The sequence below is a fragment of the Dendropsophus ebraccatus genome, chromosome 9 (assembly GCF_027789765.1).
Source record: "Dendropsophus ebraccatus isolate aDenEbr1 chromosome 9, aDenEbr1.pat, whole genome shotgun sequence".
In the NCBI taxonomy this organism is placed as follows: domain Eukaryota; kingdom Metazoa; phylum Chordata; class Amphibia; order Anura; family Hylidae; genus Dendropsophus; species Dendropsophus ebraccatus.
In genome coordinates, this window is record NC_091462.1 from 116,731,618 (window position 1) to 116,744,657 (window position 13,040).

At 48.2% G+C, this 13,040-nt stretch overlaps 1 protein-coding gene across 1 annotated transcript in view; it reads left to right on the plus strand.

The window, feature by feature from the left end:
- LOC138801885 (transmembrane protease serine 9-like) overlaps nt 1-11,085 on the plus strand; it is a 29,772-nt gene extending 18,687 nt beyond the window's left edge. Inside the window, exons 10-15 of the mRNA XM_069984978.1 lie at nt 134-219; nt 1,314-1,416; nt 3,926-4,136; nt 10,020-10,294; nt 10,529-10,698; nt 10,774-11,085. Of these exons, the coding sequence (XP_069841079.1) occupies nt 134-219; nt 1,314-1,416; nt 3,926-4,136; nt 10,020-10,294; nt 10,529-10,698; nt 10,774-11,085 (1,157 nt within the window). The remainder of the gene's footprint in view (nt 1-133; nt 220-1,313; nt 1,417-3,925; nt 4,137-10,019; nt 10,295-10,528; nt 10,699-10,773) is intronic.
- Nucleotides 11,086-13,040: the final 1,955 nt, after the last annotated feature.

Sequence of the window (13,040 nt, forward strand, 5' to 3'; positions counted from 1 at the left end):
AAATGTTGGGGTTCTGCAATGTTCTCCGAACCTGAACTCTGGGTATTTGGCTCCCGGTGGCTGAAGAAGTCTTCCGGTTGCCAGGAAAACATGGATTCACCCTATGGTTAATGGCTGTATCCATGTTTTCCAGAACTCTCTAGGGCAGTATCCAACTTCTCCAGACGCCGGGAGTCAAATGTCGAGAGTTCAGGTTTGAAGAACGTTGCAGAGAACCCGGTTTGGAGAACCCAAATTATTCGGCAAGTCCACTCACCACTATCCAGAATCCTGTTGGTTCCTGTTGGGTACGGAATGATATCGGAGGCTTATAGAGGCTGGAGGCCTCCTGTAGCTCTGCGGACGCCATTATCCTGTATACAGTATATGTCCTGGGCACTCGGGTCACATCTCCTCTGTAGGCAGCACTAGGGTCTTGGGTTTGGATCCAACCTTCTTACATCTTCTCAGGTTTTCTCGCAGTTCCGGTCGGAGGCCTTTAAAGGGTTAAAGTATCATTGAGCGTGAGGTGGGACACCAGATCTGGCTCTAGTAGTGTCAGGTGTGCCGTCACTATACAGATTCACATAAATGGGTGAAATCTGAAGCTTTTCTCCAAGGTATAAAAGACAGAAAGAGGAAACGTAGAGGAGAAGCTGCGGGCGGAGAGGTCGGCACTACCATGGAGCGCTCCATCCTCTCCCATACGGGGGTCCTGGCTATGCTCATCCTGCTGCAGGCTGGTCTGTATCATGCTTTCACACTACTCTATGTATGATCATGCTTCATATTCAGTGAACGTCCTTGTGTAGAGGTGGACGGCCATAGATGAGTTCCCTGGTGTTCTGGGGGTCCACCCCATAGACCCTGCAGAGGAGGAGGTGAACGCCCGGGTGTGACCGGACAATCTCCCATAGACAATGAATGAAGCAGAGTCATGTCAGCGCACAGCTGCTCCATCCTGTCTCTGATGGATGTCGATATTCCTGATACTGAGAGCTAGGGGGCGCTGTCTGCACACTGTGTCACTGACTGAGCTGTGGAAGCTGTATACAGGAGGCCTCCCTACTGGTGGATACGGCCAGACTGAACACTGGGCTACAAGTCATTCATCCTCATCTTCAGCTGCTACAAAACTACAACTCCCAGCATGCCTTCTCTGCCGTATTATTATTTATTAATGTATTTATTGTTACAGCACCCTCGAATCCAGAGCGCTGTACAAGGGATAGGGGGCGACGAACAGGAACCATAGTATTCGTTGTTGTTAGGAGCAGCGCCCCCTGCCCCCGTAGGCTGTGTCTGGTATTGCAGGTCGGCTTCATTCTCTGTAGCACAAGCCGCCTCCTGTACGGATCCGGCAAAGAAAAACCCCAGGGAATAACATGAAGGGGATGGAGGAAGATGGTGACTGTCTCCTCCAGGTGCCCCCTAGTGGTGAGATGTAGTACTTGCTGTTACAGTGTTGCTGCTGCTGGTGGAGATGGGTGTTACAGCGACACCTAGTGGATTACTGTGAGAATGATGGATCAGCTTCAGTGTTTCCTGGAGAGGAATGGACCCGATTATCTTCATTATATATTCATTCTCAGTAACAGCGCCCCCATTCTCTATAGGCTGTGCCTGGTATTGCAGGACACTCTCTGTATATATAGTAACAGCGCCCCCTTCTCTATAGGCTGTGTCTGGTATTGCAGGACACTATATGGATATGTTTCTTAGTAACAGCGCCCCCTTCTCTATAGGCTTTTTCTGGTATTGCAGGACAATCTCTATATAAGTTTCTTAGTAACAGCGCCCCATTCTCTATAGGCTGTGCCTGGTATTGCAGGACGCTATATGGATAAATTCCTTAGTAACAGCGCCCCCTTTTTTATAGGTTGTGCCTGGTATTGCAGGACGCTCTCCATATAAGTTTCTTATAACCGCGCCCCCCTTCTCTATACGCTGTGTCTGGTTTTGCAGGACACTCTCTATGTAAGTTTCTTAGTAACAGTGCCTGGTATTGCAGGACACTCTCTGTATATATAGTAACAGCGCCCCCTTCTCTATAGGCTGTGCCTGGTATTGCAGGACGCTCTCTATATAAGTTTCTTATAACAGCGCCCCCTTCTCTATAGGCTGTGCCTGGTATTGCAGGACACTCGCTATATATGTTTCTTAGTAACAGCGCCCCCTTCTCTATAGGCTGTGCCTGGTATTGCAGGACACTCTCTGTATATATAGTAACAGCGCCCCCTTCTCTATAGGCTGTGCCTGGTATTGCAGGACACTCTTTATATAAGTTTCTTAGTAACAGCGCCCCCTTCTCTATAGGCTGTTCCTGGTATTGCAGGACTCTCTCTATATAAGTTTCTTAGTAACAGCGCCCCCTTCTCTATAGGCTGTTCCTGGTATTGCAGGACGCTCTTTGGATATGTTTCTTAGTAACAGCTCCCCCTTTTTTATAGGTTGTGCCTGGTATTGCAGGTCACTCTTTGGATATGTTTCTTAGTAACAGCGCCCCCTTCTCTATAGGCTGTGCCTGGTATTGCAGGACTCTCTCTATATAAGTTTCTTAGTAACAGCGCCCCCTTCTCTATAGGCTGTGCCTGGTATTGCAGGACACTCTCTGTAAATATAGTAACAGCGCCCCCTTCTCTATAGGCTGTGCCTGGTATTGCAGGACGCTCTTTGGATATGTTTCTTAGTAACAGCTCCCCCTTTTTTATAGGCTGTGCCTGGTATTGCAGGACGCTCTTTGGATATGTTTCTTAGTAACAGCGCCCCCTTCTCTATAGGCTGTGCCTGGTATTGCAGGTCACTCTTTGGATATGTTTCTTAGTAACAGCGCCCCCTTCTCTATAGGCTTTGCCTGGTATTGCAGGACTCTCTCTATATAAGTTTCTTAGTAACAGCGCCCCCTTCTCTATAGGCTGTGCCTGGTATTGCAGGACACTCTGTGGATATGTTTCTTAGTAACAGCGCCCCCTTCTTTATAGGCTGTGCCTGGTATTGCAGGACACTCTGTGGATATGTTTCTTAGTAACAGCACCCCCCTTCTCTATAGGCTGTGCCTGGTATTGCAGGATGCTCTTTGGATATGTTTCTTAGTAACAGAGCCCCCCTTCTCTATAGGCTGTGCCTGGTATTGCAGGACGCTCTTTGGATATGTTTATTAGTAACAGCGCCCTCTTCTCTATAGGCTGTGTCTGGTATTGCAGGATACTGAATGTATATATAGTAACAGCGTCCCCTTCTTTATAGGCTTTGCCTGGTATTGCAGGACACTCTTTGGATATGTTTCTTAGTAACAGCGCCCCCTTCTCTATAGGCTTTGCATGGTATTGCAGGACGCTCTCTATATAAGTTTCTTAGTAACAGCGCCCCCTTCTCTATAGGCTGTGCCTGGTATTGCAGGTCACTCTGTGGATATGTTTCTTAGTAACAGCGCCCCCTTCTTTATAGGCTGTGCCTGGTATTGCAGGACTCTCTGTGGATATGTTTCTTAGTAACAGCGCCCCCTTCTTTATAGGCTGTGCCTGGTATTGCAGGACGCTCTTTGGATATGTTTATTAGTAACAGCGCCCTCTTCTCTATAGGCTGTGTCTGGTATTGCAGGATACTGAATGTATATATAGTAACAGCGTCCCCTTCTTTATAGGCTGTGCCTGGTATTGCAGGTCACTCTCTGGATATGTTTCTTAGTAACAGCGCCCCCTTCTCTATAGGCTTTGCCTGGTATTGCAGGTCACTCTCTGGATATGGTTCTTAGTAACAGCGCCCCCTTCTCTATAGGCTTTGCCTGGTATTGCAGGACGCTCTCTATATAAGTTTCTTAGTAACAGCGCCCCCTTCTCTATAGGCTGTGCCTGGTATTGCAGGACACTCTTCGGAGAAGCTTTTGGAAGAAGCAGAGCCTGTTTATTGTACAACATCTGTAATCTCTGACTATTTTTCCCCCCAGCCAGTCACACGTCGGCCGTCACCCCGACCCCTAAAGCTGACTTCTCTGCCTGCGGATCCCCTGTGGTCACCACCAGGATAGTTGGAGGGACAGACGCCATGGATGGAGAATGGCCGTGGCAGGTCAGCGTGCAGCATCATGGAGTCCATATTTGTGGGGGGTCTCTCATCGCTCCACAGTGGGTACTGAGTGCTGCTCACTGCTTTGAGAAGTAAGTACACCCCCTGAATGTAGTGTCACAGCTTTGGGGTCCTGTCCACATGAAGGGGATGATTATTTTCCTTGGGGATGTATAGAAAATGTATAGAAAATAAAGGTTCTATCTCCGTCTGGTTCCTCGTGGGTGGGGTGAGAATGTACAGGCCACTCCCTCTAGGAAGTGGCCAGAAGTAGTGGGCTTAGAATGGTGGCTTCCATCTTTTCTACAAGGAATGAGGAGGGTGGTCGGGGGTAAAGTATCATCATCTACTGTCCCAGCATGGTGAAGGGTGGTGCCACAAACCAACAGGGGCCCCACATGGTTATTATACTGCAGGGCCACTCTGCTCTACATCAATGATGGCAGTAAGGGACAGCTCTGCTCTACATCAATGATGGCAGTGGGTGACAGCTCTGCTCTACATCTATGATGGCAGTAAGGGACAGCTCTGCTCTACATCAATGATGGCAGTGGGTGACAGCTCTGCTCTACATCTATGATGGCAGTAAGGGACAGCTCTGCTCTACATCCTGCATGGCAGTGGGTGATACTGTCGCTCTGCCCTACAGCCGCCATGGCAGTGAGGGACAGCTCTGCTCTACAGCCGCCATGGCAGTGGCTGACAGCTCTGCTTTACATACACCATTGCAGTGGGTGACAGCTCTGCTCTACATCCGCTATGGCAGTGGGTGACAGCTCTGCTCTACATCCATCATGGCAGTTGGTGACAGCTCTGCTCTACATCCGCCATGGCAGTGGGTGACAGCTCTGCTCTACATCCATCATGGCAGTGGGTGACAGCTCTGCTCTACATACATCATGGCAGTGGGTGACAGCTCTGCTCTTCATCCATCATGGCAGTGGGTGACAGCTCTGCTCTACATCCATCTCTGCAGTGGGTGACAGCTCTGCTCTACAGCCGCCATGGCAGTGGGTGACAGCTCTGCTCTACATCAGCCATGGCAGTGGGTGACAGCTCTGCTCTACATCCGCCATGGCAGTGGGTGACAGCTCTGCTCTACATCCGCCATGGCAGTGGTTGTCACCTCCTCTGATAGGTTTGTCCTCAGATTTCCTCGCGTTGACACATTTTATAAACATCAGTAAATCATTTCTTATTAATGGGACGTTCCCCCCTCGTAAACCCGGCGGAGCCGCCCGGAATCTGCCGGAACAATGGAAGCGTCAGGAGTAAAGACAACACTGTGTGCCGGGCAATAAATCACACAGGAGATTCACCCAGCCGGTGTGACCACAAGGGATCTACTGTAGATTGTGACACTGCTGTCCTATACTAAGGGCCCTATTCCACTGGACGATTATCGTTCAGATTATCGTTAAATCGTTCGAATCTAAACGATAATCGTTCGGTTGAAATGCAGTTAACGATTAACGACCGAACGAGAAATCGTTGATCGCTTTATAAGACCTGGACCTATTTTTATCGTTGCTCGTTCGCAAATCGTTCGCGTTGAATAAGACATCGTTCGGTCGTTCGCAATAGATACGAATGCAATAGCGAATAAATAGCGAAGAAAAAACGATCGCAATTACGATCATAAGTAACGATTATCGTTCAATGGAAATGAGTGAACGTTTTCAGGTCTTTCGCAATAGTGGTCGTTTGCGATCGTTAATCGTTAATGATATGCAAACGATAATCGTCCAGTGGAATAGGGCCCTAACGCTTCACTATTCCCCATTACTAATGTAATATACCGCCACATTGTGTCCCTATTCCCCATTACTACTATAATATACCGCCACATTGTGTCCCTATTCCCCATTACTGCTATAATATACCACCACATTGTGTCCCTATTCCCCATTACCAGTGACCTATACTAACACTTCACTATTTCCCATTACTAATGTAATATACCGCCGCATTGTGTCCCTATTCCCCATTACTACTGTAATATACCGCCACATTGTGTCCCTATTCCCCATTACTAATGTAATATACCGCCATACTGTGTCCCTATTCCCAATTACCAGTGACCTATACTAACACTTCACTATTCCCCATTACTAATGTAATATACCGCCACATTGTGTCCCTATTCCCCATTACTACTGAAATATACCGCCACATTGTGTCCCTATTCCCCATTACTAACGTAATATACCGCCATACTGTGTTCCTATTCCCCATTACCAGTGACCTATACTAGCGCTTCACTATTCCCCATTACCAGTGTCCTATACCGCCACATTGTGTCCCTATTCCCCGTTACCAGGTTCCTATACCGCCACATTGTGTTCCCATTCCCCATTACCAGTGTCCTGTACCGCCACATTGTGTCCCTATTCCCTATTACCAGTAACCTATACTAACACTTCACTATTTCCCATTACTAATGTAATATACCGCCACATTGTGTCCCTATTCCCCATTACCAGTGTCCTATACCGCCACATTGTATTATTATTCCATATTACCAGTGTCCTATACCGCCACATTGTGTCACTATTCCCCATTACCAGTGTCCTATACAGCCACATTGTATTATTATTCCATATTACCAGTGTCCTATACTGCCATACTGTGTCCCTATTCCCCATTACCAGTGTCCTATACCGCCACATTGTATTATTATTCCATATTGCCAGTGTCCTATACCGCCACATTGTATTATTGCGATGCCCTGACCCGTGGGGGCCACTCCGCAGTGCAGGTGTTACTAGCAGGCAGGAACCGGGGCAGCTGCAGGGTATAGAGTTGTCACGGTACTGGCACGAGGGTGGCACAGCTGTAGGCCGGTCTGCGGTACTATGCGGGATACTGGGCATGCGATTCTTCGCTGTACCTAGTCAGGGCACCAGATAAGGGACACCAATGCCAGGGTTCAGTAACAGCGGTGGTTACAAGTTTATTGTAACTGAGGTAACTGGTAGCAACAGTCTCTTCCGGATGCAACCGGGTATATAGCAGACTTGTATAGACAGAGCAAAGGTGGTGCTGCATAGTCTGAGGTGAAACGTGCCGGATGATGGGAGTAGTAGTGATAGAGGAATAGAGAGGCTGGGTGGATTAGAGTACTTGCAGTGAATATCTTGAGTTGATGAGGAGATGAATAACAGGAAGGACACCCAGATGAGCGGATACTCCAGGCACTTGAGCAGGCGGACAGCCAGGAACTGCTACAGCAGAGCACCGAGTCCACTCTTCTGAAGGTGAAGAGAGACACACACGACCTCCTTGCTTGGGAGCAGGGGCCGGAACTGCGCAGCAAGGGGAAGTCACATGGTATCCCTGGCCAAAGCTAGACGGCCATTGGAGGAACCATAGTTACGGGGCACGGTCACGTGATCATCAGCCTCTGCATACCACTGCACAGAGTTATACAAACAAGATATACATGAACCTGAGAGTAATAGGGACTACACAGCAACCAGTTGCAGTGCATATAGTTTCCAGGACAGGCATGGCTATAGTAATAAAAGTAACTTAAAGTGAGAAACAGACAGCCTGTTCTGGGACACTGCATTATTATTCCATATTACCAGTGACCTATACCGCCACATTCAGTCACTATTCACTATTCCCAGTGTCCTATACTGAAGCTTCACTATTCCCATTTACCAGTGTCCTATACGGCCACATTGTTACTACTCCCCACTACCAGTGTCTTATACCGCCATATTGTGTCACTATTCCCCATTACCAATGACCTATACCACCATACTGGTGCAATCCCCGATATATCTATGTACTGTATGTGTGTGTGTGTGTGTGTGTATATATATATATATATATATATATATATATATATATATATATATATATCATAGGGCTACAGGATGTAAAGCATAAAATGTGGATAGGAGACGAGTTAGTTTAAGGTAAACAACATCTTGAAGCTCAGTCTCCCTGTAATCTAGGGGGCAGGATCTGGTTTAGCCTTCAGGCCAGGGCCGGACTGACCATCTGGAATTTCTGGCCAATGCCAGATGGGCCGGTCCTGTCTTCCTCCTGACCTGGCGTTTCTCCTCTATGTCGCCCTCCATCACAGCCGCTACTTTTAGAAGGCAGTCATGTGATCATCTCCTATTTGTACATTGGCCGCAAGGTCTCCTAGTTCTGAGGAGGAGGAGCCATGGCCATCCGTTTGTTGTGTCTACCTCTCTGCCCCCCTCATCTGCCCGATGCTTGTCGATTGCAGCGCCTGCTCTGAGCGTGCAGCACTATGATGTTCCACAAACAAGACTGTAAATGGGTGTGAGGATGAGTGAGGGGTCAGTGCTCCGCGGTCTCCTCCTGCTGGGACCCTCTATGGAATGTTCTATAGATCCTGTCTCTCACAGATAGACCATATATATTACCCCCCTCTCCATTCTGTGTGTATGTGATCAGCAGCAGATCAGATACTTCTTCTCCCCCCTGTATATATGGACTTCCATGAAGTATTTACAGTTGTGCTCCAAAGTTTACATTCCCGGCAGAATTTTTTTTGTTTTCTTGTCCTTTTTTTCAGAGAATATGAATGACAATACAAAAACTCCCCCCCCCCCTCCTGGTTAGTGGTCGGGTTCCTCTCATGGTTAGCGGTCGGGTCCCCCTCCTGGTTAGTGGTCGGGTGACGCCATTTATGGTCACACTACTGGGTTTTCTCTTTTTAAATCAAAATGACGACCAAAAACATCCAAATGACCTTGGTCAAAAGTTCCCATCCCCAGTTTTTAATCCCATGTATTGCCCCCTATAACATCAATGACAGCTTGGAGTCTTTTGTGGTAGTTGTGGATGAGGCTCTTTATGTTCTCAGATGGTAAAGCCGCCCATTCTTCTTGGCACAAAGCCTCCAGTTCCTGTAAATTCCCGGACTGTCTTACATGAACTGTGCGCTGGAGATCTCCCCAGAGTGGCTCAATGATACTGAGGTCAGGAGACTGAGATGGCCGCTCCAGAACCTTCTCTTTGTTCTGCTGTAGCCAACGACAGGTCAACTTGGCCTTGTGTTTTTGATTGTTGTCATCTTGGAACGTCCATGTAAATTCCATATGCAGCTTCCGGGCTGATGAGTGCACATTTGCCTCCAGTATTTGCCGATAACCAGCTGCATCCATCTCTTCTTCAACTTTGACCAAGTTCCCTGTATCTTTGTAGCTCCAGCCTCCCCAGAACATCAGCGATCCCCCTCCATGCTTTACAGTAGGAGTGGTGCTCCTTCCATCATAGGCCTGATGTTGGTCTCATCACTCCAAATGACCTTGTTCCAGAAGTTTTGAGACTTGTGTCTCTGTGCTGTTTGGTGTATTATAGACACAGTTTAAACACTGCTGACCGGCATTATCAGCTCCTTGGATATCAGAACAAAGTGAAGGTTCTGGAGCGGCCATCTCAGTCTCCGGATCTCAGTATCATTAAGCCGCTCTGGGGAGATCTCCAGCACAGTTCATGTAAGACAGTCCGGGAATTTACAGGAACTGGAGGCTTTGTGCCAAGAAGAATGGGTGGCTTTACCATCTGAGAACATAAAGAGCCTCATCCACAACAAGCACAAAAGACTTCAAGCTGTCATTGATCATTTGAATGTTTTTGGTTGTTGTTATGATGTAAGAAGAGGAAACCCAGTAGTGTGACAATAAGTGACGTCACCCGACCACTAACCGGGGGGGGGGGGGGGGGGGGGGGGTTGTGTGCTGTCATTCATATTCTCCGAGAAAAGGACAAGAAAGAAAAAATTCTGCCGAGATGTTGATGTAAACTTTTGACCACAGCTGTATTTCTCTAGATGAACCCGTCCAATCTAATAGGATGTAAAGCTGCGTTTCCTGCCTTGGTAGAGACGCGATAACCAGGTCGGAGAGGAGAACCTTCACATTTCTCCTGTTGGTGATCATTGTCCCTTTGTGTCTATGTTAATAATAAGAGCTGTTTCTGGTTCACAGCCCCGGTATGACGGCGGAGTATATGGTCTACCTGGGGGTGTACCGCCTCCCCATGAAGTCTCCGCCTCACACCGTTATATCTGGAGTCCAGATGATTATACCTCATCAGGACTATGTGGGGACGGGTAGCAGAGGGGACATCGCTCTGCTGAAGCTCTCCAGTCCGGTCAACTACACCAAGTACATCCTGCCCATCTGCCTGCCATCATCCGGCGTCACCTTCCCCTGCGGCATGGAGTGCTGGGTCACCGGCTGGGGCGACACCACCCCCTATGGTACGTCTGCCCATCTATCATCCTCTTTGTGTTTTCATTCCTCATCATTTCTAAGATCTCTGCTTCCTGCACAGAAGCCCAGGGCTCCAGGCTGATCCCTCCACCGACACACTGTAACGAGGTCCTCAGCTGTGTAAGCAGGACAGGGTCAGGCAGCAGAGATCTGGAGAAGGATGAGCTAGATGATACCAGACCATAGAGCTTCATGTAAAGTAACTTTCCCCCCATCATCAGGAGATCTTCCGCCCAACGGGACTCTGCAGAAGGTGATGACTCCGCTCATAGACTACCAAACCTGCGACATCATGTATCACATGTGGTCACCAGAGAGCGAAGAGACCACCATCATCCAGGACGAGAAGATATGTTCTGGTTATATAGAGGGAGAAAAAGACTCCTGCCAGGTACGAGACCAGACCAGATCCATATTGTGATGGTTGATAGATGGTCTTCTCATTGTCTCCTTGTCTTCTTCTCAGGGTGACTCCGGAGGACCTCTGGTGTGTAAGGTGGATGGTGTCTGGTACCAGGCCGGGATTGTCAGCTGGGGAGAAGGTTGTGCTCAGCCGTTTCGCCCTGGGGTCTACACCCTGGTTCCTGCCTATGAGCAGTGGATCAGCATGTTTGTGAATGTGAATTTCAATGATGTGACGGACATGCCGGACCCCCCGGAGCCGTGTGTGGACAGCCTGGTCACTCTAGGGTTCCTTTACAGTGGAGGAAACCTCAGCCGCTCCTATTATCCGTGGACGACTCTGGTGCTGGTGTCTGTTCTGTGCAGATATTTATAATGGCAGGTGGATGGGAGTAGTAGTTGTTAGATCTTGTAGTCCGTAGTATCATGGTCCATCCTGTAGGTGTAACGTCCGAACGTAGCGGCTCAGTGAATATTCTGAGCCCCAGCAGCCTCCTCTTATATCTGCGAGACCCCCGGTGGTCCTGACGTGGTGGTCTCACTCTTTGTCATGGTCTCCTGGTCTGAGCTCCTCCATTATTAGGGCCATGTGATTGACACTATGATCTGCCGATCAGCTGTTCACGTATATTCTCTTGTATCCCACAGTCTTATCCTAGTCTTTATTCTATTAAATTCTAATGGCTTCACCTTGGTTTCCTGACATAGTTGAGAATTCCCATCCATGTGATCGCCTATGTGATTCCTAACATTATCTGTAAAATACTTGCATAGCCTGCAATCTGCTGTTCATTGCCTGTTGTTAGGGGAAATCTGTCTCTAGTAACGGACACAACAAGACAAAACACAGGAAGTGAGGGCGGGGCCTAGCATATGTTCTGGAGAGAGCCTGAGCTGTGTAACTACAAGCTGAGCCAGTCTTGTTATACTGTGCACAGTAGTGGTGTAGTGTGGGTTGACAGCACCGGGGTCAAGGCAAAGTATTGCACCCCAAGATTGCCCCCAGCAGGGCACTTAACCCTCCAAGATTGCCCCCAGCAGTGCACTTAATATCCCCCCCCCCCCATGCCCCTAGTCTGTAATAAAAAAAACGAAGCAACATCCCCCTCCCGTTTGCTCCCCCAGCACTGTCTGTGTCCTCCTTAGTCTGTGCAGCACTGTTCTTCTCCTACAGGTAATAAAATTTCATCATCATATTCCACCAGCAGGAGAAGACGCGCACCTCTCTGGCACAGGAGCCGGCAGGCACACCACCCTCCTGTGGCGGCCGTCACACTCACTGTTGTATTGTGTTCAGCACCCGCCAGATACAGGTGGCAGCTGTGCGGGGCACACACGTCCGCAGGCCACATAGGAAGAACTCAGGGGCTGGAGGTTCCCCACCACTGCTTTATACCACTGCTACGTGCAGAGCATCAACAACACCTTCTCCCCTCACATGCCGTCTATAGTCCCAGACTGAGAAAATCATCAGCACAGGGACAACTTGTTCAATACATTTCACCAGCACAATGCTGTGACATAGCAGTAAGGAGTATGTGCTGTGCTGGGATTGGAAGTAAAAGGCAGAAGGGCAGCCCTGGCAGCAATTTGTCTCTCTGAGAACAAAGGGGCCAGACTGTAGACTCAGCAGGGCCTCATGCACTTTATACCCAAGTTCTGAAGACTTTTGTACAAAGCCCCTTTACTTTGTGTTCTTCTACCATCTGAGCTGCGGACACCGGGGTCTCAGCATGGTCCTAACTTTATGGGTTCTGTAGTGTAATAATGAAACTGATGCAATAAAACTAATACAAGCCACAGCACCTCATGGGGGCACGCCGCACGTCCCTTATTTTTTAGCATTGAATTTCCTTATGAACATGTCTGATCATGTAGAAGCATCTTAGATAGCTTAGACCCTAATCTCATGGTGTCCCATGGCTCTGTCACATAGTCCAACCTGAACTGCTGGTAGACCATCTATACTCCAGTGGCCACGTTTGCTCTATATTTTGCGTCTTACATAAAAACATAGTATAGCAAAGTCTTGTGTCCTTCAATTGAAACATATACGATCATGCAACTGACTTGTAGTAACTAGTGAACCACATTTGGTTTATAAAGGTCACCAGTGGGCTGTGTATGGTTTATAAAGGTCACCAGTGGGCTGTGTATAGTTTATAAAGGTCACCATTGAACCATGTTTGGTCTATAGAGGTCACCAGTGGACTATGTATGGTTTATAAAGGTCACCAGTGGGCTGTGTATGGTTTATAAAGGTCACCAGTGGACTGTGTATGGTTTATAAAGGTCACCAGTGGACTGTGTATGGTTTATAAAGGTCGCCAT